The sequence below is a fragment of the Mirounga angustirostris genome, unplaced genomic scaffold, assembly GCF_029215605.1.
Source record: "Mirounga angustirostris isolate CCGP_5_RB_7025 unplaced genomic scaffold, mMirAng1.0.hap1 SCAF_10, whole genome shotgun sequence".
NCBI classification, from domain to species: domain Eukaryota; kingdom Metazoa; phylum Chordata; class Mammalia; order Carnivora; family Phocidae; genus Mirounga; species Mirounga angustirostris.
In genome coordinates this window covers 74,616,080-74,642,086 of record NW_026991718.1, presented here as the reverse complement: position 1 = coordinate 74,642,086, position 26,007 = coordinate 74,616,080, and the positions used below count along the sequence as shown (strand labels likewise).

General features: G+C 36.0%; 1 protein-coding gene across 4 annotated transcripts in view; it reads left to right on the top strand.

The window, feature by feature from the left end:
- The window catches only part of PPM1B (protein phosphatase, Mg2+/Mn2+ dependent 1B), a 76,771-nt gene extending 51,016 nt beyond the window's left edge, over nt 1–25,755 (top strand). The window contains exons 2-6 of one of the 4 annotated variants that reach the window (XM_045885082.2): nt 836–1,695; nt 8,928–9,045; nt 11,862–11,973; nt 12,365–12,422; nt 23,963–25,755. In XM_045885082.2, the coding sequence (XP_045741038.1) occupies nt 850–1,695; nt 8,928–9,045; nt 11,862–11,973; nt 12,365–12,422; nt 23,963–23,992 (1,164 nt within the window). In that variant the 5' untranslated portion in view covers nt 836–849 and the 3' untranslated portion in view covers nt 23,993–25,755. Of the gene's footprint in view, nt 1–835; nt 1,696–8,927; nt 9,046–11,861; nt 11,974–12,364; nt 12,423–22,063; nt 23,123–23,962 lie in introns of those variants that run through there. The other 3 variants (XM_064572534.1, XM_045885080.2, XM_064572535.1) reach the window with 3 other exon arrangements.
- Nucleotides 25,756–26,007: the final 252 nt, after the last annotated feature.

The window sequence follows — 26,007 nt, the reverse complement described above, 5'->3', positions numbered from 1 at the left end:
ATTCTAAAATAACAGTGAAGTCAGGAGGGAGAGGGATGCATAGGAGTACTTTATAATCCTGTCTATGGATTGTTAAGTCTGTCAGCACTGAGTAGAAGTTGTCCTAATGCTGCTTCACGGATTAGAAAACTCAGCAATGTTAAGTATGTTCTGTAACACATCATTAAACTTACATTGTTTTAACAGACTCTAAGTAATAGATTTCAGTCAATCCAAGTAAAGTTTTTAATTTGATAAACAGTAAAGCTTTGATAAAATCAAATGTTTGTAGAATGGAGATTTTATGTTTTAATTAAATTTTGGGGTTGTCAGGATCACTGGGGGAAAGTATCTTAAAATACATGCTTTTGGAAGTCTTTCTGAAATATATTAAAGTACCTTAATATATTAGAAAAGATGCAACACCATTCTGAATATTCTGATGGTTCAGTCTTCTATATTGAACCCTGAGTTCTCTTATAAATTGAATATTTAAGAAAACTTAACCAGGTTGTGTTTCTTAGTTTTCCTTTGTGGAACAGTGCTTTTCAACTTACTGCACATCTAAATCACCAGAGAGGCTTAAAAAAAAAAATACTGATATCTGGGTCTCACCCCTAGAGATTCTGATTTAATTGGTCTGATGATTCTAATGTGCTAGGATTGAGAAACCACTGTTCTAGAATAAGGATGTATGGGGAAATTTTCTTGGTTTCTTTTTTGTTGTTCCAGTAAATTCAGATAATACTGAAAAATATATTTGAGACAGGAGTTACTAGAGAATAGATGGAATATTGTAGATAATTCTCTGACAGGTTTAAACATATAACCCTTGACAATTTTTGTTTTCTTTCAGATTCATTATTAAACATGGGTGCATTTTTGGATAAACCCAAAACTGAGAAACATAATGCTCATGGTGCTGGGAATGGTTTACGTTATGGCCTGAGCAGCATGCAAGGATGGAGAGTAGAAATGGAAGATGCACACACAGCTGTTGTAGGTATTCCTCACGGCTTGGAAGACTGGTCATTTTTTGCAGTTTATGATGGTCATGCTGGATCTCGAGTAGCAAATTACTGCTCAACACATTTATTAGAACACATCACTAATAATGAAGACTTTAGGGCAGCTGGAAAATCAGGATCTGCTCTTGAGCCCTCCGTGGAAAATGTCAAGAATGGCATCAGAACTGGCTTTTTGAAAATTGATGAATACATGCGTAACTTTTCAGACCTCAGAAACGGAATGGACAGAAGTGGTTCAACCGCAGTGGGGGTCCTGATTTCACCTAAGCATATCTACTTTATCAACTGTGGTGATTCACGTGCTGTTCTGTATAGGAATGGACAAGTCTGCTTTTCTACCCAGGATCACAAACCTTGCAATCCAAGGGAGAAGGAGCGAATCCAAAATGCAGGAGGCAGCGTAATGATACAACGTGTTAATGGTTCATTAGCAGTGTCTCGTGCTTTGGGGGACTATGATTACAAGTGTGTTGATGGCAAGGGCCCAACAGAACAACTTGTTTCTCCAGAGCCTGAGGTTTATGAAATTTTAAGAGCAGAAGAGGATGAATTTATCATCTTGGCTTGTGATGGGATCTGGGATGTTATGAGTAATGAGGAGCTCTGTGAATTTGTTAAATCTAGGCTTGAGGTATCTGATGACCTGGAAAATGTGTGCAATTGGGTAGTGGACACTTGTTTACATAAGGTATGTAAGTCTTTTTGTTATAATTAAAATACCCTGTTAATTTTGAAAAGGCACGGTAAGTAAAATTAACCAGACTTAAATTTTAAAAACTTTTCATTAGGGAAAATCTGTATATTTTTAAATTACTTTCTTCACCAGAATTTTTTTTTTTTTTTTGGCCAGCCTCGTTTGCCTCAACCTTCTAGTTTGAAGATTAATAAATTTGTGGCATTTGTTGTCATTTAAGTACTTTGTGGCTTGTTGCTGTGGCTGAGGCATCTATATAGAATTGTGCCTTTTGATTTAAATTCTCAGTATTGGCAACAGAAGTCTTTTTTTTTTTTTTAAGATTTTATTTATTTATTTGAGAGAGAGTATGAGAGAGCATGAGAGTGGGGAGGGTCAGAGGGAAGAGCAGACTCCCTGCTGAGCAGGGAGCCTGATGCGGGACTTGATCCTGGGACTCCAGGATCATGACCTGAGCCGAAGGCAGTCACTTAACCAACTGAGCCACCCAGGCACCCGGCAACAGAGGTCTTATGCCTGATTTTGAAGCAGTTTAATGAATTATGTATATGGTATATTTCTGTAATAAATACACAAAAGATCAAAAGCCATGTATAATATTGGAAGATAAACCAGAGACCTAGGCTAAGTCAGGTTTTGTAATTTAGATCTGAGCCTCCTAGCAGCTAAGATGAAAACTGAAGTAAAAGTGTAAATTGTGTATTTCTTATTGTTTAGTAAAAGAAGCCCTTTCCTAGCAACAAAATCAAAAAGGAATTTACAGGTGGCTTTATATAAGTGATACATGACAAGGTAGAGCATATCTTAACTTTTGTAGAAGATACCAGAATTCTTTTTGTATAGATGTTTTTTTCATCACTGATTAAAAACCAAAGAGTAGTATAAAATATAATGCTGGAAGAATTCCTGTGGATCAGTAATATTTAATTTAGTTTTGTAATGTCCTGTGAATCTTAACTTGATATAGTAATAGGGAAAGCAAATCCAGACTAACAGACATTTAGCAATTCCCTTGAATGTCTTTAAAATATTCAGTAGTTTCAGGTGGGTTTTTGACAGGGCCTGTATAGCAGTCAGTTAAAATCTGAGTTATCTGGCCAGTGCCTAGAATATGTGAGTATTGTATGACTCTGAGTAAAAAGATATCAAGGCAAAACTAACCTTTGGCTATATGAAATAAAGGTTTTGACTTACTTACTCTGTCTAGATTAGAACTATTCTTTCTCCCCACCACAAAAGTTGCTTTGGAAGGTACAGACATAGCAGAAAGTTTCGGAAGTTCTCTGAGTCTGTGGAGATAACCAGGTTTTGGTGAAGTGTCTACTTCTTTTTCATAGATTGGGAAGAGTCAACTTCAGATAGAGAAAATTTAAGGGCTGGTATTTCCAGTTGGCAGCTTTTTTCTGAAAGGGTTTTAAATGATGGTTCCTTTAGCTTTTCAAAGGTTTTTGTTTTTTTGTTTTTGTCTTTTTTTCCCTTAAGCATAGTGTATACTTTTTTTTTTTTTTTACTTATCTGGATAGGTTAATTACAAAAGTATTGATGGTTGTCGGTGATCAAATAGGCTCTAAAAATGTCTTCCCTTTGGACTCCAAGTGGAGAGATTCTGACCTGCAGCTTTTTGAGACAAAAGCAAGCAGATGTTTTTTGCCTGACTAGCAGATGAAGACAGCATTTTCCCTGATTATAAAACAAGTATATACTTAGCTATTAAAAAAAAATTCCAGGTAATCCAGGAAATATAAAGAAACATTCAAAAATTTTGCCACTCACTGAAGTTGGCTCCATTCATTGGTATATATTTTTCCAGTCTTTTTTGCCTGCCCGTTAGTATGTATATTTTTATAAAAAGGAGATCATTATACTTGTTATTCTACAGTATGCTTTTTTGTGCAACGGTACGCTGTAGCGAGATCTCCATGTCTGTAGGTATCAGTCTAAATCATTTGTCACGGTTGTATAGTATTTTGTTGAAAGAATGGCGTCTTGTTTCGAAGGGAATAGCCAAAATCTATTAGGTCTGTAATTTGGAGTAAAAAAGAAGCTTGTATTGTGGATAAACTGCACACTCCCTTCCATTGAAAGGATGTTTGTTTTCAGGAATTTTGACCCTACCCTTTTGGAGGGGGTGAAATGATTCTGGTGGCGGATCTTTGCTTGACAGCTTTGATCAGTAATTAAATATTCCTGGTGATGGTATTAAATATCCTGGATTCCTAGAATCTCAGAAATGATAAATGACAGTAATAGGGACAAGAGGTTGGAACCCATGAGTCATTCAATTTTAGTGGAAGTTGGCCACCATAGTTCCTTAGGATGAAGCTGCATTCAAATTGAAGTCAGTTTTTTGGTTTTATTTTTAATTAGAGAGAATGGGAGCGTGTGCTGGAGGGTGTAGAGGGAGAGGGGGAGAGAGAATCTCAAGCAGATTCCCCGCTGAGTGTGGGGTCTCAGGTGGGGTGTGGGACTCCCTCTCACAACCTGAGATCATGACCTGAGCTGAAATCAGGAGTTGGATGCTTAACTGACTGAGCCACTCAGGTGCCCCAAGTTGAAATCATTTTTGTTTTGTTTTGTTTTTTTAAGATTTTATTTATTTATTTGACACAGAGAGCAAGAGAGCACAAGCAGGGGGAGCACTAGAGGGAGAGGAAGAAGCAGGCTCCCTGCTGAGCAGGGAGCCCCATGCGGGACTCGATCCCAGGACCCTGGGATCATGACCTGAGCCAAAGGCAGATGCTTAACCATCTGAGCCACCCAGGTGCCCCCAAATTGAAATCAGTTTTGAGAAGCTTAGTTAACTTTTGTGTTGAAACATAACAGACCTTTGAATATTTTGAACCTTTGCATGTTAAAACTTCTTACCCATTTCTGTTTTTCTAACTCCATAATTTGTCACTTGTTTGTAGTGTAAAACCAGGGGTTAGCAATGTTATAAAACAATATGGTTAAAATAGGGTATGATTGCTTTGAACTTTGAAAGATTGAATACAAAATTTTAAAATCCATGGAAAGCACTTTAGCTCAGTGCTTGGCACTTAGCGATTGCTCAGTAGGTGCTAGCTACTTCAGGAGGAGAGAGACTAGATCTGATTTTTAAGTAGAAGTTTCCCTGATAATAGATTTAAATGATGTGTTAATATTTTCTAACACTTCTAACACTTGTCATGCCCTAATTGTTTACAAGCACTTTTATATGTTAACTCATGAAATCTTGGAAGATTGTGATAATCGTCATAATCGCAATAACATCAGTAAATTATTGCTTTCTATGAGCCAAATGCTATTCTAAGCACTTTATACATACCTTAATGCATTTAATTTTCACAACAACTATAAAAGATAGTTAGCATTATTATTGCTAATGATAATCTCAAGATTGCCACTTAGGAATATGAAGCAGTAAGTGTTGGATGACTCTACTCAGGCATTACTCTCTTAAGATACGTTAACTCTAGGAGAGAATAATCCCTAAGAAAGCAGCCTTCCTATTTTATTGCCAATGCTGGTAGCATTCATGGTATTTATGCTAATTTCAGGTTGCATATGCTATGCAACTGCTGTTTGCATAGCCTTTCATAACTTGTAAATAACACTCATTTGTCCTCCTAGTAGCCTGAGATGAACGAAATAAAAATCCATTTCTAATTTGCAAGTAAGGAAATAGAGGTTTGACATTAAAAGATAGCTGTTAAGTCATATTTTGATGAGTGTTGAAGCCAAGACTAGAACTCACATTTCCTGATTCAAGTTTGTTGGGTCCGTTGCCAATGTTTCACAGAAGGTTTGACGAAAAATTTTTTCCGAATGGAAATACTAAGAGTTCCCTTTTCTTTTTTCAATAATTACAAGATGAATAAGAACATTTGTGAACAAATCCGAAGATGTTTGTATTTATGTCCTTTTTAAAAATATCATCCCCCTTAAGCAGCCACATATTCTTCCAAATAATTCTGTTTATTCATACAAACATATAGAAATATAAAAATAGGGTTTCCTTTCCCTTCCTTTCTGTTTTTTGTTTTTTGGTTTTTTATAGAAATGGATCATATTATGTATGTTACTTTGCCACCTGCTTTTTCTTAAATTGTAAAATTCAGTATTCCTTTAAATTGTTCTATTATTTTTTCTTTTAAAATACTATTCGATTTTCTAAATTCTGCTTATATACACTTATCAGAAGCTTATTTATATACATGAGAATAGTACCTGATAGTTGGATAAAATTGAGGGAAAATTTCAGCTCACAACCTGAGCTGAAACCAAGAGTCAAGACCTCCATTGTCTTCACGTTTTGCTACATTGAATTTTAGGAGGTGGTGGCAAGAGTTTTTCAGGGCCTTTATGTCTTTTTGGCTTATTTTCCAAAGGCAGCGCCATTCCAGATTAGTAATAGGACATGAAAAATGTACCCATATACCCCCCAAAATTGTTTAGCTCTAAACTCAGGAGTTTTTCCATTATAGCTTTCAGAAAATGTAATTCTAAATAACACAAATGTAGACATAAATAGTATTAGAGTGGAGTGTGGTTGGGTATTTTGGAGTATGGAAGGGAAGGACTGAATGTAAAAGTATAGTCTATAGTGTAGCAGTTCTCAAACTTTCTTGGTTTCATGGTGCCCGAGTATCTCAGAATTTTTTCGTAGTGCTACTTAGCCATATTAATACTTAGCAGATACAAGTATTATATGGTTAGAGCCAAGCTTAATGAGTATATATATGTCTTAACAAAATAATACATATACATTGAAAAAATCCTTTATTTCATTCTTTAAGAAACTGCAGTTACAGGGGCACCTGGGTGGCTCGGTTGCGTGTCCGACTCTTGGTTTCAATTCAGATCATGATCTCACAGTGGTGGGATCGGTGTGGGATTGAGCCAGCGTGGGGCTCTGTGCTCAGTGGGGTGTCTGCTTGGGATTCTCTTTCTCCCTCTCTCCCTTCCTGCCCCCCCCACTCATATTCTCTTTCTTTCTCTCTAAAATAAATAAATAAATCTTAAAAAAAGAGATACTGCAGTTACATACTAACAAGAAAGATATGTGTACCTGTTCACTGCACAGCTTCTCAGATCTTGGAATCATTGGGCACAGCCACCCTCATTTCCTGTATCACGTTGATTTTTTTTATGGGACTTGCTTTTTATCATAGCAACTCTCAAAACCCCGGCTTTGAAAATATTGGATGTCCTTGAGAGGAATATAGTGTTATCCGATGTTAAAACTGAACGACTTCACACTAGTTTGCAAGGTATCCACAAATGTGGAGTATCACTCTGTTTCCCCTCATTTTTAATATCTCTGTGAGTACACTGTAGCACTCTGGGGCTTTTTTTTTTTTAAGGTTTATTTATTTTAGAGCTAGAGAGGGTGGGGGGAGGGGTAAGGGGCGAGGGAGAGAGAATCTTAAGCAGGCTCAGGGCTGGGTGCGGAGCCTTGGAGCGATGGATGGGTTCGATCCCACAACCCTGAGATCATGACCTGAGCTGAAACTGAAAGAGTCAGTTGCTCAACTGTCTGGCCACCCAGGCGCCCCTGAAAGTCATCTTTATGTAGAAATAGAAGAAGCATCATTGGAATCACACAGAGCTGAGGTGTAAATGTAAATTATTTCCTTTATTTTTTGTTATTTAAACTTCCTGAAACTATCTTTCAGTTAATTTCCCAATTGATAAGATGTAATTTTTATAACATAAAAACCTAATGGAAATTGTGTGTGTGTGTGTGTGTAACTTTAATTATCTCTGGTATAAAGCTTTTGCCTGACCTGAACTTACATGGTCAATCCTGATTCCTGTAGAATGTATTGATTCTTTGGGGGGGGGGGGGGGGAGGATGCTGTTTGGAACCATAGTGTGTTTGTGTGGATATGTATATATATTCACACAGCCAGTGCATATTTTCTAATATGAAGTCATTGTGAAAGTCTTGGTGGATTTCATGAAAGAATGAAATTAGTTTGGGCCAGTTCTGATTTTTTTGGAAATCCTGATTTTTTTTTTTCAGGTATGGAGAATCTGGTTATATACTCATGATATTTTTTCCCACTAAAACATGGGAGTCTGTGGAAAGAGTTATTCTTTTTGAAGCCTTCTTAAGGCCTGACCTCCACTGTCTTCAAGCTTTGCTACATTGACTTTTAGGAGGTGGTGGCAAAAGTTTTTCAAGGCCTTTGTGTCTTTTTGGCTGTGTCATGTGGGTTCCAGAAAGGTGGCAAGTCTGAACCAGACAATGCCTGCCTAGATTCTGGCCATAATGACTGAAAAGACTAGAATGGGTATGGCCTTAGCTTTTTTCACTTGGGTTGGCAAACTGCACCATCAGACAAAGTAGCCTACCACCTCCATTGACTTAGTTTATTTTGGGGGCGGGGGGAGTTGAAACAGTCACTATTCTAAGTCCTGTTCTAAGAAACTCAGTTAAAGTAATATACCTATAGGAAAAGCTACGAGAAGATTTTAAATTTATTTCTTGTAATCTCATGGTAATAGTGCTACTTTTAAAAATATAGATAATTTGCCTATGGTAGTGTGATTACCAAGGCGACAGTAAAATTTGTCCCTAAGTTAGCAGTTTTGGCTCCCCTCTGCAGACTGACACAATTTTTGATTCTATATAACGATCTGATGTCTTTTCTCCACAAGTTATTATATCTGACTACAGTATTTCAGCCATCCAGTTACCTTCCATTGTTTGCTGCTTTATCCTCAGAACAGTTTACAATCTGTTTTATTCTCTGCTTGTAATTGTTCAGTATAGTGTCTTGGGTATCCTAATGATCATTAATTTTCAGCCATGTCAAATTCAGTAGAGTTTTACTAGCATTGCTCTGATGCGGGTTAATTAGCTAGGTGAAAATTGCACACTTGTTTGGGAACATGTGTTTTTGGGCGCAAGCGACTTTGGGAATATGCAGGTTGAGTGGGAAACAGAGTTTAGAAGATGTAATACCTTCATATGTAGGTTGTAGAGTGCTGGTGGGTAAGAATAGGTACACAGAATTAAAAGTCATAAAATAATCACAGATCTACCCATATCTAGAGATCTTGTTTCTTCAGGGAATGCTTCAGATAGTTCTTTAGAATGGAAATTAATGCGTTGAATGTGTACATTCTGGTGATTTAAATAAACTATAATTGCTTAATGTAATTAACTGTTGTGAATGAAATAATAGAAAGTTGCTGGACTATGGAAATCTAATTCTTTTTCTTTCTTTAAAATACAGGGAAGTCGAGATAACATGAGTATTGTACTAGTTTGCTTTTCAAATGCACCCAAGGTTTCAGATGAAGCAGTGAGAAAAGATTCAGAGCTGGATAAGCACTTGGAATCACGGGTTGAAGGTAAGTAAGAAAGGTGATTTTTTTTTTTTTTTAATTCCCATTTAGAAGGAAAGGAAGAGTATTCTCCCTTGTTTATGAAATAGTTTTTTTAGAATTAGGAAAAACGATTAAGTATTTCAAAACAAGGCCTTAAAAAACAAGCATCTGTCTGCCTAAGATTTACTATTACATCTTGGACCAATGTGTGGGAATTTATTGGCAGGGAGAAGACAAATACGTCTATTATACCACCAAAGAGAAACATTTGAAAATAGTCTGTTAAATTTTGCCATTTTATTTCCTCTTTTCCTGATTATACTTTTAGTAGTGAAGAGTCCAGTGAAATTTGCCTCTGGGCTTATGAACATCAAGTGCTCTAATTCGACTAACACTGATTCCTCCCAGGTCAATCATAGGAATTCATTATACCATATGTTTTTATGTTACTGATAAGAGTCAGCATTGATGTTGTGAAAGAGTATTGATTTTACAGTTGACCCTTGACCAGCATGGGGGTTGGGAGTGCAAACACACCCACTATTCCCACCTTCATCTCCCTGTCTCCCCCCCCACACTCCCCCTCAGTTGAAAATGTACATATAAGTTTTGACTCCCCCCAAACTTAATTACAATAGTCTACTATTGACCGGAAGCTTTAAACAGTTAATTAACACATATTTTGTATGTCCTATATATGATATATATGTGTATGTATGTATTTTTACAATAAAGTAAGCCAGAGAAAAGAAAATGTTATTAAGAAAATCATAAAGAGAAAATATATTGACGGCGGTAGTGTACTATATTGAAAGAAAAGCCATGTATAAGTGGACCCACACAGTTGAAACTTAAGTCATTCAAGCAAGGATCAACTGTTCTTATTTTTTTTAACTTTTTATTTTGAAATAATTTTAAAATTAAAGAAAAATTGAAAAAATATAGAGAGCTCCCATGTACAATGTAGTACCTTTTACCTAGATTCCCCATTTGTTTACAATGCATGTGACTCCTCTATTTTCTATAACATACACACTCATTCTTTTCTCTCTCTCTCTCTTTCATTGTGGCAATGTCTGCAGACATACTTGGTGTCATAACTGAGAGGGTGTCACTAGCCTAAAGTGAGGAGAGGCTGGGGATGTTGCTTAACATTTTGTAGTACACAAGACTGCCTCCACCAAAAAAAAAAAAAAAAAAGATGTGGCTGATCCAAAAAGTCAATTGTGCCAAGGCTGAGAAATCCTGTACTGTAGAGATACAAGTATAAGGCAGAAAAATGACAGTCCTGCCTTCAAGAAGCTTGCAATCTGTGATAGAGTAAGCAGCATCTACAGTGGAAGCATGTAGCAGTGCACAGACTTCAGCCTTGGGTTGGAGAAGAATTTGAGAAAGTGACACATGAAGTTGAAACCTGAATATGAGCGAACTATGCAAAATGGGTTGATTGGAATGGCGTAAAATGTGTTTCAAATCAAAGGAAAAGCACATGTGAAGATCTAGAAGTAGGAGAAGGCTTCCCTGCATAGAGCCTTTTTGGAGATAGAGGGGAGTCAGGGGCAGAGTCAGATGGGAGTGGTGAGGTTACGGTGATGGCGAGGGCCTCGTGAGGCATGGTGGCTGCTGAGGACACTGCTTTTTTGTTGTCTTAAAAGTAAGTTGGCATCCTCCGATTTTTGAAGAGTTTATGTCTTAATACTGGCCAAATAATCATGCTCTAAAGATGTATTTTTCATAAATTGTAAATATAGATGGAACGTGTAAATGTTTTGTTTTGTTCTGAGCCTTAGCAAGTTCTGTGATTTATTTTCCTTTTTTAATTTTATTTATTTTAAAAGATTGTATTTATTCATGAGAGAGAGAGAGAGAATGAGCACGGGAGAGGGGCAGAGGCAGAGGGAGAATGGGGCTCCCCGCTGAGCAGGGAGCCCCATGTGGAGCTCCATTCCAGGACCCTAGGATCATGACCTGAGCCAAAGGCAGATTCCTAACTGACTGAGCCACCCAGGTGCCCCTCCTTTTGTATTTTAAATTGTTGTGGAACATAACTACCTCGGGATCAAAAAGCTTATAAAACAGCATGGATGGACCTAGAAGGTATTATGCTAAGTGAAATAAGACAGTGTTTCACTTCCATGTGGAATCTAAAAAACAAAGCAGAGACAGAGTCATCATAGGTGTGGAGAACAAGCTAATGATTGCCAGAGGAAGGATAGGCGAACTAGGTGAAGGGAACTAAGAGGTAGAAACTTCCAGTTATCAAAGAGGTTACAGGGCTGAAAATATAGTCAGTAATATTGTACTAACATTGTATGGTGACTACACTTAGTGTGGTGAGCGTTTTATAATGTGTATAATTGTCGAATCACCTGAAACTAATATTATTTGTCAACTGTTCTTCAGTTAAATAACCTTATAAAACAATTCCTAATTTTTCCCCTTCTCCTTACAGTCCTTATTCATCTATCACTTTTTTTGGGAATTACAGTATTAATAACTTTCGTATTATTCTTGTATAAAATTAGATCAAAGTGTTTTTCCACATAGCTATCCTGTGTTCACAGGGATCATTTTTAGTGATTGTAAACCATTTCACTCAGTGGCTATACCAAAATTTTCTTAACTGTCCCTGTATTGTTGAACATTTCATTTCTTCCAGTTTTTGCTTTTATGTATGCAGATAACTTTTTATATTACTTTTATTCCTTGTGTGATCGTAAGATAATGTTTGCTTTTTTTTACATTTTAAAATCGATACTACCAAATAGTTCCCCTTGTTTCACTCTCTCTGAATCCTGAGTTAACACATTAATTTAGGAATTCTTTTTAAAAACCTGCAGAAATTATGGAGAAGTCTGGTGAGGAAGGAATGCCTGATCTTGCCCATGTCATGCGCATCTTGTCTGCAGAAAATATCCCAAATTTGCCTCCTGGGGGAGGTCTTGCTGGCAAGTAAGTAGAACAAAAAGAACTAATTTTGAGTTCGTTTATAATTAGTAATTAAGTAATTTGGGGGAAGAAGTATATCAATTATCTAAAGATGAGATGGGTTGATGGTTCTTATATAGTAGAGAAGAACTTTAAAAATTTCATCCAAAGGCATTTTTTTTTTTAAGGGAATTATTTATCATGTGTTTTGAAAAGGTGAAGGTTCTCTTACTTTATAAATAAGAACAAATGGCTTGTGCTGAATCAAATTCTAAGTGAAGTGTAGAAACTATGTTCTTGGCAAGCATTTAATGTGGCAGTTAATTTTTGAGGATATTTAAGATGAAGTATTATTTTAAATACTCAGAAGCTTAGTAATTGTAATTTAATAAAACTAAAGCATAATTTTTTTTAGGCGCAATGTTATTGAAGCTGTTTATAGTAGGCTGAATCCACATAGAGAAAGCGATGGGGTAAGTTTTCTTTTATTTCTTAAGCATTTAAAATAATTTTGTAATGTAAATATTAGATATAATACATTCACATAATGAAATCTGTAATAAATTATACTATGTCTCATGTTAAGGAGTCAGTTTAAGGAAATGTCTAGAAATGGAGGTAGAGATACAGTTCTATTTTGTAGTTAAGTTTGTTGTCACGTAACGGGCATCAAGTACCTTCTTGTTGGGCTGTACTTACTTCCTCCCTGTATGTCTGCCTTTCCTTCTCCTTCTCCCTTAAATCTTAATTTTGAAGCGAAGAACATCCTTTTAAATATCTCACTTTCTCCTTCAGCAGGCTGCTACCATCACTAGAACTTAGTGATAGAGAAATGAGCTATTATTTTAAAGACCTGACTTTCAGTGCCCCTGTGTGCCCAGTTGAATACCTGGGGATAACTTCTTTCTTAACCTTAATGTTGCCACTGTAGGTGTTTTGTGTTGAACTGGATAACCGTTTTTGTTGTACCCTGCTATGCTTCATCAGAGCAAAACTCTATCCCTTTACCTTCCTTAGAAATACTGATGAGGTGTCAGCTGCACCTCTGTAGTGTTTTTATCTTCGCACTAGTACCGAGAGACAAAACAGTGCCTTCTTTCTTTCTTTCTTAATTGCCCTACATTTCAGAGTCGGTAATTCGAGTAAGTATTTCCTTGTAGGGTTTTGAAGTTTTTAGACATCTATAAATGAATAACTTAATTTTTAACCATAGGCTTGAAAGATTTAAGGGAGCCAAAGTTAGTAATGAAACTCATTAAGAAGAGAGAGACTCGCCCTCCAAATCTCCAGCTCCTCGGGGCAGGTCTTGAGAGAGACATCAACCACTGGTAGAAATGATGTATCCTCTCAGTTGAGCCGTTCTGCAGGATTCATTATTGCACAGCCATGTCCTATCATTTCCTTTTTCTTAACATAAACGTATCCTTGCAAAAAGAAAAAGTTTACGATTAATACATTTTAGTGAGTTGAATAAAAGTGATATTGTATATTGCCAGTAACAGGTTTTATATCTTGGTCTAGAGCAGTGGTTCTGAGTCTTTCTTTTGTACCCAGGACCTCAAAGTATCAAGACTTGTATCTTAAAGCTGTGAAAATTCATTTAAAAATAAAAATACGTCATGTGCTACATTTAGAGTGAACCCTAAATCAGACAAGGACAAAATGTTGACACAACTGAAAAGCCCATGGTAATTGGGTGGTAGAGTGAAGAAAGGCTGATCCCTTTAGCTAGATCCTAGGTTCCACATGTGGTTAGAGGAAATAAGCCCTCAGAAGGTGTTACTGATTCAGTACTAACCATATAAGTGCTCATGTTTCTTCATGTGCCTGAAAATGTAAGCCTGGTGTGTAAATTTGAAAAATTATCTCATTTTGCCTTGCTGAATCTCTTCAAGGTCCCTCAAGAAAGTTGGCTGCTCTTACTCCAGAGACAGTTAAGAAAAAAAGTTTCACACCCCTAAATTAATGTTTAGGTTAATGTTTTAAACATTTTTTAAAAACAGAAAATACTTATTATACACAGTAGCTCTCTAAACAGTGAATAAATAAACAACAGAGCCATGAAACTGAAGAGAAATGCTCAGGATAAAAAACTGGCCTTGGATAGGATTATTACATGACTCTGTAAGTTAAGGAGATGCATACTTAATTACGTTTATATATAAGCTTTCTAGGAACCTCAGCAGATCAAACATGGACAAGCTATCACGTGGTGAATTGACGTAGGGAGGAGACTGTACAGAACATGAGACATGGTCCCATCCCTACGGTCAGTGCAGCTCCCCATGTAGAGATAAACACACACGTTAGAAAGAAATGATAAAATACAGAATGTGATTAATTGCCATGTGAATTGTACAGTGATTGCTGGGAAAGTCAGATTTGTCAGAGAAAAGAGGAGATTTGAAGAATGATTAGAATGACAGAAATGAAATAAGGAGGATGATATAGTTCAAGTGGATGGGAGAGGCAAGAACAAAATATGAGCTATCTTTAAAGAAAGGACCTCATTTTGACTAGAGCAGCGAACTGCTGTGGTGAGAAATAAGAATTCAGGATGCCAGATGTATTTTTGGAAACACTGGAGAGGCCTTCTGAACTTTATATTTTATAGCGAGGAGCCACCATCTGTTTGGAGCAGAAGAGTGGTACACTCAGAGGGATATCTGTGGTATTGTAGTCTGTTAGAAACACGGCATGTGCAGCGTTAGGTTAAAGAGATGCTGGCAGTCAACTAGTGAAATAATTACAGAGATCACATGATAAGTGTAAACTCATTATTAGACAGATACATGGATTGGAGAAACTTCCCTATTCACTGTAAAAACTAACTTTTGCAGCCCAGAATCCTATGTGGGGAAATATTTCTTGACCCTTTCAGAATAATCACAACCTTAGAAAAATGTTGAGCCATAGTAGAAGCAGAAATATACTAAATGTACATTAGCAGAAATGTACTGAAAAACACAAGCAGAAAAAAAATGAAGTAATTATAGGTATTTAATTAAATTCTTAGCTCTTAACCTGAGCTACTGTAGCAGTGGATTAGGCACAAATGTGTTCCATAACTGTTTCTCAGCTTAGATCTGTGCCGTGTTGTAGAAGATGTGGCCAAGAAGTACAGTGGCAAGAGCTGATAGTTGGATTTTTTTTAATAACAAAAATAAAATTTTGTACAGATATTAAAAAAAAAAAAAAAGAATGCTAGTCAGAGTTAATCCGAGACGTATTTAGGTTCCTAAGATGTCTGCTTTATATCAGAGAGAGAATTATCCTGCTGTGAATGCCTATAGGTAATACCATTAGAAATAGGGATTCATTTATTTTTCTTATATTCAAAGAAAACCTTTTGAATAACATTTCAAAAAGCCAAGTGGAATGTAAGCCAGAATTTGTTTTTATAATATTCCTTTTTTTTATTTTAGAAAGAAAGAGTGAGAGTGCATGGAGGGTGGGGAGGCAAAGGGAGAGGGAAAGAGAGAGAGAGAGGGAGAATCCCAAGCAGTCTCCACACTCAGCATGGGACCCAACACAGGGCTCAATCCCACAACCCTGGGATCATGAGCTGAAATCAAGACGCTTAACCAGCTGAGCCACCCAGGTGCCCCTATAAGTCAGGAATTAAAACATTTAAAATATATTCAGAAAGCTCACTACACTATTTAGGGGAGTCTTCTGAAGTTGTTTACTAAATTTGTTTTTTCAACTTTCTGGAATATGTTCAGATTTCTTAATGCAAGCAATATTGACATTTTCCCAACTGTTAAAATATTTGGAAAAGGGTCTAGCAGGGATTCTTAGGTGGTTTGTGAATCCCCAGAAAATTTTTGAAAATGTGTTTGTGGAAAATGTGCAGTTTTTAATGAGAAGTGTAGTATGTGTGTGGTTTTCATCAGTTCCTCAAAGGAGTCTGTGACCCCAAGAGAATAATCACCTACAGGACCAGAAAAAATAAAACTGCCTTTTGCTCTACGCTGTTCTTACATTAGGCAGGGCTCTGAGATGATGGCCCTTACTTCTACAATGCTAGGTTGGGGGCATCTGGCTGGCTCAGTCGGTAGAGCATGCAGCTCTTGATCTTGGGGCTGTGAGTTCAAGCCCCATGTTGGGTGTAGAGATTACACTGATTTAGATTCTGATCTTTAAAATATACCACTAATCAGGCACCTGGGTGGCTCAGTCGCTAAGCGTCTGCCTTCAGCTCAGGTCATGATGGGACAGAGCCCCACATCAGGCTCCCTGCTCAGCGGGAAGCCTGTTTCTCCCTCTCCCACTCCCCCCTGCTTGTGTTCCCTCTCTCGCTGTGTCTCTCTCTGTCAAATAAGTAAAATCAATAAAATATACCCACTAATCAAGTAGCCATATACATTGCTGATTTTCCAAGGGTAAAGGGGGGGACTTGTAATTACCAGCTGTTGTATAAAGTAATAGGTGATGTCCTCAACATCCTTTTTATAGGTAAGACTAAGACTCAGTGAGAGGAAGTAGTTTGTCTAGGTTGCAAAGCTAAACAAATCATACAGCCAGAATGGGAATCTAAGTCAGGGGAACTCTGAAAACTATTCTCTTTACACAGTTCTTTGTTGTCTAAGTTATTTAGAGATTACATATATGTCTGTACCCCACCTTTCTCCTATCCACGAAAAATCATTTCCTGTTCTTTTGTGAATCTCTTTAGTAGTCTTAAGATACTGTTTGTTTGTTTTTTAAGATTTTATTTATTTATTTGAGAGAGAGAATGAGAGAGAGCGAGAGAGCGTGAGAGGGGGGAGGGTCAGAGGGAGAAGCAGACTCCCTGCTGAGCAGGGAGCCCATGCGGGACTCGATCCTGGGACTCCAGGATCATGACCTGAGCCAACCAACTGAGTCACCCAGGCGCCCAAGATATTCTGGTTTTAATGAAGAATATTTCATAAAGTTTTTGAAACTGAGCAGTCAAGTCCACAGTTTTTTATCCCTTGTTTTTCATTTAAAATAGTACACATTTTAATCCTAATCTAAAATCTTTTTAAGGCATTTGGATTTTTAAGAAGGGAGGAAAGACAGGGAAAGACAGGACAAAAGCCCAAAAAAGTCTTCATATTCTGTTTTCACATTAAGTTTTATATAGTCTTTTTATTTTGATAATTTCAAATAGATCAGTTATAAACATAGCTGCTTTTACAGTTTTATATTACAGTTTCAGGACTATGTGAATAATAGTTCTTTTTGGTAAATTGTTTCTTTTTCACTTGTCAAAGCATTTTTATAGAGAAGATCTATACTGTTTGAAAATACAGTAAACTTTATTTTTAAGGATGGTATGACATACCACTTCTCTTAGCTATGTAGTCTCGACCATCTAAATGATTCTTTAAAATTACTTCAAATTCATTAAATTGTACATGATCCTAGCAAATAACAGCTTATTAGATTCTTCCTTGGTCACTGTTAATTCTATCTCATGAGTGCATATTTGAGGATTTTCAGCTCTAAAAATTATTTTTAGCTGAAAAGCAGAAGATAGGACTCCACTAAAAACACTGTAAATATTTATATTAGCATTCTTCACTATTTTCTCCATTGTTTTAGCTAATCATTTGAAGCATTTTGCTTATGGCAACTGCATTTAAAAAATGCTGCAAATAAATATTAGCTTAGTTAAATTTTATCTTTTAAATGTGTTTATTTTTCCCTTCTGTTTGCTGTCTGATTTATCTATATTCCTATGTCTTATTTGGGATAAGGCAGTGTTTTCATGAGAGATTTGATTCTTTTAAACTGTGTCTAGATGACAGTGAAACCTTGAAAATTAAACAGGGAAAAAGTTCTATATTCTCGGGGCACCTGGGTGGCTCAGTTGTTAAGCATCTGCCTTCGGCTCAGGTTGTGATCCCAGGGTCCTGGGATTGAGCCGCACATTGGGCTCCTTGTTCAGTGGGGAGCCTGCTTCTCCCTCTCCCACTCCCCCTGCTTGTGTTCCCTCTCTCGCTATCTTTCTCTCTGTCAAATAAATAAAATCTTAAAAAAAAAAAAAAAAGTTATATATTCTCATCTCCAATTGCCTTAAGTCTGTTTTGCAGAATAATTTTAACCATCCCATCTAATATTTTTTTGTCCTGTAATTTATTAGTCTTTCTATATTGAGGAAATACATTGTAGATTTGAATAGGAAATAATTTGTGGCCCACTTCAATAATTTTAAGCACTATTTCTTTAGTAAGTGTCTATTTATATGGGGCACTTACTATGTTACCTACCATAATGTATTCAAAAGAACATTCAGAGGGACATTGATGTTAATTACACCTGTATAGAAATACGAGCTGTGTCCCTTACTATTAGCATTGTCACCCTGACAACTTAAATTTCTCTGAGCCTATAAATTTCCAGTTATAAAAATTAGGGTTGTGGTACCTATTATGTTTAGGGTACCTGTGAGGATTAAATGAGATCATGTGCATAAAGCTCTAAGCAGAAACATTAATTTTCCTTCCCTAGCGGGTAGGGAGGATACAGAAAGGAATGTGAAATTCTGTTTACCTTAAAGAGTTTGCAATCTAATTGAAAAATGAACAGTTGCAAGGTGGAATTAATTGCTCTAATAGATGTGTAAACATGATGTGTATATAGTAGTTCAGGTAAAAAAAAAAAAGTGCAGCTGAACAGTAGGTTCCTTTTCTGATATTAATGAAAATCCGTAAGAGAGTTGTGGAACAGAATTTTGAAGAGTCAAATGAAATGGCTGGGGAAGAGGTCTCACCCATCCATCTTTTATCCAGCACAATAGGAAAATGTAATTTGCTTTGAGATAAAATGACTTTTAAATGTGGTCATTAGGTTAAGTTCTATCCAGTTCAGTGGCTCTGTGATACCAGCCATTGTAAATTCATCCTGATCTGATTTACAGGTTTGGTTTTAATGTGGTTTTTTTTTGTTTTTTTTTAAAGCAACTACTCCTCCCCAACTACCACTAGTACAGAATTCACAGAAACATAGATGCTTACTGTAATAATAGGTGTCAGATGGAGAGTGAGAGGTCCTTTATCTTTTGAACCCACCAAAATTGAAATGCAACCAATATAACCACCTTTTTATCAATAAGTTCAAGTAGAGTTTCTGTATATCAGAATCACCTGTCAGGCTTTAAAAAACTCACCCCAACCCAATGCATCTGAGTATTGTTTGATAGAACTTTTAGTATCTATATAATTTTTAAAAAAGATTTTATTTAATTAATTTATTTATTTATATGGGGCGGTGGGGAGGGGGAGGAGCAGAGGGAGAGGGACAGGCAGATTCCCCGCTTAGCACAGAACTGGACATGGGGCTCATTCTCATGACCCTGAGATCATGACCTGAGCTGAAATCAGGAGTCAGACGCTCAACTGACTGAGCCACCCAGGTGCCCCATTTGGTATCTATTTAATCTTAAAAGCTCCACAGGTTGGGGCACCTGGGTGGCTCAGTCAGTTAAGCGGCTGCCCCACGTCGTGCTCCCTGCTCTGCAGGGGGCCTGCTTCTCCTTCTCCCTCTGCCTGATGCTCTCCCTGTTTGTGCTCTGTCTCTCAAAAAAAAAAAAAAAAAAAAAAAACTCCACAGGCAATCCTGGTATGAAACCAAGGTTGATAATCACTTCAGAATTTGTTTCAATGTCCTAGAAATTTTGTTTGTTTGTTTTTGTTTTAAATAAAAAGGGAGTTGTTGGTTTGAGGTTGGGGGGCGCAGGGAGTGAGGTGGAGGAGTCTTTATGCCCTCTATTAAAAGTTCTTTGTGATATACTATCAAGTAGAAAATTTCCGTTTGGAAAACTTGATTAAAGACGAATAGGGTTTATGATTAGCAAGCATTCACCTTGTTGCTCCATCTTAACCTTTCCTGAATAGATTCAAATGAGAAACTTTATTTGGGGAAACATGTTTATTTAGCATAGAGGGAAGGGTAAGGGAGAAAAGGTAAGAAAAATCTTAACAGAGAGCGCATTTTATTATGATCTCCCCATATGATAAATTTTGCAAATTAAAAAAAAAGTTATTTGGGGCACCTGCCTGGCTCAGTTAGAAGAACATGCGACTCTTGATCTCAGGGTTGTGAGTTCGAGCCCCACATTAGGTGTAGAGAGTACTTAAATAAATAAAAACGTGAAACATTTAAAAAAATTTTGAGAAATTATTTTACAGTTAGTATACATGAGGTAGAAAATTGGAGAACTCAAAGAAAATAAACATAACTTCACTGTCCATTATCATTATTTGTATTTTGCTGTATTTCCTTTCCCCACAGGCATTTTACAGATAATATCCTAAAGCCAGTGGATACATAAACATATACATACATATAAAACATATACTGTGCACACTGTCATCTGTTGCTTTTTTTCCATAAGGGCACTATTTTTTCCCCCCAAAGCATTTCAAATGCTCTCATTTTTCTTAACAACGTTGCCATGTTTTATGTGGTTATATTCGTGTTATCTTTGTTTCTTTGTTACAGAATTGTAGGGTAACAATCTCCAGAGATGGTTAAGAGTTTGTGTCAGATCATCTATATCAATAACCTCTTTTGAGTTTTACTTTCCCAACATTTTATGATGAAGAATTCCAAATAGCTAGAAAAATTGAAATGATCATAATGAATACCTATACACCTTCTACCTAGGTTCAACAATTGTTAACATTTTACCGTATTTGCTTTATCTCTCTTTATGTGTGTGTGTGTGTATATATACACTACTTTTTTTTTTCTTTTTTTTCCACTGAACCTTTTGACAGCAAATTGCAGGCATCATTTGGGCATATTTTGGCATGCCACTCTTAAAAATGAGGACATTTTGGGGCGCCTGGATGGCTCAGTTGGTAGAGCGTGCACCTCCTGATCTTGGGGTCATGAGTTCAAGCCCCACTTTGGGCGTAGAGCTTACTTGAAAAAAAAGAAAAGAAAAGAAATGAGGACATCTTTCTACATAACCATAATACTATTATCATACCAACGAAAATTAAGATTATCATCTAGTACCAAGTCCAGATTTTCCCAGTTGTCTCTAGAAAGACTGTGATAGTAGTTATTTTGAATAATGGTTTGATCAGTCAGGTTATCAGTCAAGCATATTAATGAAGTCTGTAATGAGGCCCCCACTTTTTTTCCCCCTTGCCACTGAAAAAGAAGAATCTGAGCCAGCTTTGAATAGATGTCCTACATTCTGGATCATATGATCGTTTTCTTGTTGTGTCCTTTAACGCGATCCTCTGTTCCCTGTTTTCCTGTAAATTGGGAATTTGCTTTATTAGATTTATATTAAACATTTTTTGGCAAGAACATAGGACATGGTTCTGCACTCCTTAGTGCATCACATCAGGAGGCACACAGTGTAAGGTTGTCTTGCTTTTCGACCGTCAGCTTAACTGTGATCAGCTTCGATGTTAGAGCTTGTTCTGCTAATGAGATGAAGTAGCTGCTATTGTAGAAACCTGTAAGTTTTCCAAAATTTAATAAAATAAAAAAGGATTGAGTAGTTTCCTGTTCATATCTTATTATCATGTTTAAAATAATTTATTTTGATATAGAAATGTTTTTATTAAAATATGTAAGAACAAAGAGGAAATTAAAGTCTTACCCACAAAAGCATTAAAATTCCCCGAAAATCCAGTTTAAATTTATATAGTTCTACATTTTGTACCTCCTCTCCTTACCTATCATTTAGCAGCAGTGATGAAGAAACTAATGTTCTAATGGCCTGCTTTTCTGTCCTCTCCTGTTGCTTTAAACACTAATTTCCTTTTGTACTAAGTCATTCTAGCCAATTACTGTTTTTTTCTATTAAGCAAGTCAGTTTTAGGAAATGCTTGTGTTGCTGTTGAATTCTAATAGTGGAGTAAATTTCAGAGGAAGCTTCATATGCCAGTGTGAAATAAGATGTAAACTAGTTCATGGTAATTTGCTAAAATTAACTTGATATTTCAAGTGGAAATTTTTATTGACACAAGTAAGACTTGATACTTTTTAATGAAATGTTCTCATGCTTAGACTCTATTACTTGTGGTAGAGAAATGAGTGTGTTGCTGTGATTATGTTATGAAATACATGTGATATATCCTAGTTTGTCTACTGACACTGGGGTCTTGAATCTTAAAAAAAGGCCTCCGAGGAAGCCGAGGAAAGTGGATCACAGGGAAAATTGGTGGAAGCTCTCAGGCAAATGAGAATTAATCATAGGGGAAACTACCGACAACTTCTGGAGGAGATGCTGACTAGTTACAGGCTAGCTAAAGTAGAGGGAGAAGAAAGCCCTGCTGACCCAGCTGCCTCAGCTACTTCTTCGAACAGTGATGCTGGAAGCCCAGTGACAATGCAGGCAAGCCATACTGAATCAAACAGTGCTCTTGCTGAATTAGACAGCTATAATGAAGATGCAGGGACAAAGATGAGTGGTGAACAAATATGACTTGACTTCGTGGTAATATTTCTGTGATCTTTGATTTGCTGGTTTTTACTTAGGAAGTATAATGTATGCGTTTATAGAACCGTTTTGTTATTTGAATCTTGGTAAACTAGTTTTATTACATTCATATAGCCTTGTTTTTTAAGAAGGCCTTTGCATACACCTTTATCAGATAGTTTAAAATGGACTATTTATAGTACATTGAATTTAATAAAATTATATGTCATTTCATATTGTATGCCAGAAATGAGGCTACTAGTTACTCAAATCAGTAGTTAACTTCATACTAGATTAGAGATTACTTACTGATAAGCAAGATGACATTATATTGTGGAAAAACTTGTAAATGTAGAATTCTACTGCTTCACATTATTTTACATATTAGTACACTCATAGTTAGCTTTGTAAAAAATTTGTGTTTTCTTTAGTGATTTTAGTTCGTCAAAGAATGGCAGATGCTGGCCTGTATTTTTTTTTTCCCCAGGGATGATAATTTGTGTGTTCTTTGACTTGTTTATATTTTACATCTCTGTAGTTTTATTTTTAGACGTTCTGAGCTGTTGGATGTGTGGTTATTTTTCCTTTCTCTGTATTCTTTATTGAAACCTAATTTTTGAAAAACCTATGTATTATTACAGCTTTGGTTTGTATATTCTGTGTAGTGTAACTACATACATCAAAATGTATGTCAACCAAGTGTTTAGAATGAAATTATAAGTGTTCAAGTCCAAATAAAGCATGTGATGTGGAATAATCTATGCATGTTGTACTTATTTTTAAATTAAAAAAATTTTTTAAACAACCAGGTTTGGTATATTGGAAAAATACCCAGTAGAAATTCATTTGTATTGATAGAAAATTTAGAAAACTTTTGGCTTGGCTTTTGTCATTAAAAGAAAAAATTTTGAGAAGTCTTGCTTGCTCAAATCCATTCTGTTTCTTATCCCCTTTTTGTGCTACAAAATATTAATCTTGGGTCAGTATGGACACACATAGACATGGCAGAGAGTTGCCATGATGGGCGTTTTAAGGATTGCAAGACAGTCCTCTTTGCTATAAGTAGTCATCAGATACTAAGAAATGCAAGGATCACAGGATATTTTAAATAGTGGCAGATACGAGTTTTGTTTTTGTTAAAATAGGTTTTTAAGATACAGGTGGCTATCAGTCACATGGGAAAATATTTCTTAAATATTTTGTGAATGTAGAATATTAACTTTTCTGATTCATGTTTATATTTATCATGTATCTAAAGTTGCTTAAGGTGCCCTAAGTTGAAACTTTGGGTCTTTGGATGTAGCTGATGTCTTTGATCTATTTTTCCAATGCCAGAATATTTTTAAGTAGTTTGAGAAAGAGGAAGGCATTTGGTGGAGAGGGGAGGAAAAAAAATCCAACCAGTTTTCTATCTGTATTAGGTAGATCCATGTATGTACACACAGTATACATTACACACACCTCTCTGTAAAAGTGCCTTTTCAAACAAAGCAAGGAAGGTAATTTGTTCATCTGATTTTGTTTTCTTTTGAAATTCAATCCAACCTGGAAGTGGTGGAGGTAAATAATAATAATATTCTTCCTTTTCTCTTCCTGTAGGGTGCTGGAGATCTAGAAGACCCATGGTAGCCTTATAAACCTCCTAAAATGCTTTTGATTCTGAAAGTTGGGGGAAAAAAAAAAACTTTTAATCACAATTTTCTTCAGTACAAGGGAAAAATATTCTTGTGGATTTCCCAGCGTTTTGTGATATGAGCAGAAAATCACTAGCATTTCCCATCATATGTTCATATTTGTGTTTTCTGATAATTGCCACGTGTAGCATTGCCTGTCCTACAGTATTTTTTGCCGACCTCAGGCATAGTGGTTCCATCTGTGTTGAACTTTGGGCCCTAGGAACCAACGGGAGTTATTTCAGCACAAGTCCCAAACTCTGCCTGAGGCGCATGGGAATATAGTTAGCCGTACTCTGAAGACACATTATGTTTTTGTTTTTGTTTTTGTTTTTGTTTTGTTTTTAGACAAGACACACAACATATAAGCATGTAAGAGCAAAGAATTGTATGGGATGTTCCTTTCTCAATTCACCAAGTTGGAAGCCTTTTTGCAGCTCTGTGGCTTGAAATTTCCTTTGAGCGATTTACTATAGGATATATATTTATTATTAATTGTTATTTAATTTTTTTTTTTCTAATTTTACCTGTATTACCAAACTGGGTTCTCCAATAATGTCCAAATTGTAACGTTGCCTGCTTTTCAAGATAAAGTGTATTTGGCAATAATATTATAAAACCCTTACAAATTTTATGCATGTACCTACTACATCCTTCAACTCTCACTAGAAAATCTTTTGAAACCAAATGGATTAATTTATGGCTATTTATAATTTGCTTTGACATCTCACTGCTGCAAATTTTTTAAATGATGAGATTTGCCTTTACAATGTAAATTGTGATTTCTGTTTTACATGTGGGTTTCTATAGTTTTAATTTTTCAGCTTTTAAGATACAAGTTTTGCGTGTAATTTGGTATAATTTTTAATTGTTTACGTTATTTTCAAAGCTCAGAATATCACATTGAAATGACTATAAATACATTTAAAATTATCTATTTTAGATCTAAGGAAGTATTACAGAGATATTTTCATGGGTTCAGTAACCTTTCATTTTATAACATTGGGCACGGTACAGAATGGCTGTCACATAAGGTACTTGAAGATTATTATTTTAATTCTATTTTTACAATAACCTTGAATTCTTGAATTCTTTTTGAGTTTTGCATGTAGTAAATCCAATTAATGCTGAACATGAAGAGTAAAATATTTATGGAAAAGAGGCTATTGGGGTAGAGAAGCAATGAATGTATCCATTTGTACATGGTTTACATGTTGTGGATGCTTTGTAAACATTTTCCTATATGTTTAAATTGTGTTTCAGCGGGATGTAATTGCCCTTGTGTGTAGTTAAAATGAGTCATCATCTGGTCCTGTGTGAAATGGAATTCATGATATTTTCTGTAACATTTTCCTGAAGCTGTTTCTGGAGAGCCACACATTTGAATACAGACAGCTTTCCTGATCATTTGATTTATTGTGCACCTGATTTTTGGTCTAAAAGGAATTATTGCCACAATATATTTTATTTATTCTCTAGATTTTAGCCTTGTAAGTTAAAGTGCTTTACATGATGATGTTAAAAGCTATCTGTCCCTTTACTGGGTTTGGGGGTTGTAAAAAGATAGGGAATGAAGAATGCAAAATGGTTTATTGTTCAAACTGTCTACTCTGATCCAACCCTGTACTGATAATACCTTTCCAGTATGATATTGTGATGTTTCATACAATGCAGTGAACATAACCAACTTGTTACCTAAATAAAGAATTGATAAAAACAGTGTGACATATTACTATTTGGTATGATTTTTAAAAGTAAAAGTCCAGTTCTGAATGTAATTTTTAAACATTTTACATAGTTGGAATATTTATTGTGAAATGTTTCATACAAAACCATGTAGGTGAATTGTAATCCCAGAGGGGAATTAACCAAACTGTGTAGGACAGTACTAATTAACCCCCTCTTCACTCCAAACCCCCCCCCTTTTTTTTGCCATTTCAAAAAACCTTTTTCAGGTGGTTTAGTGACCCT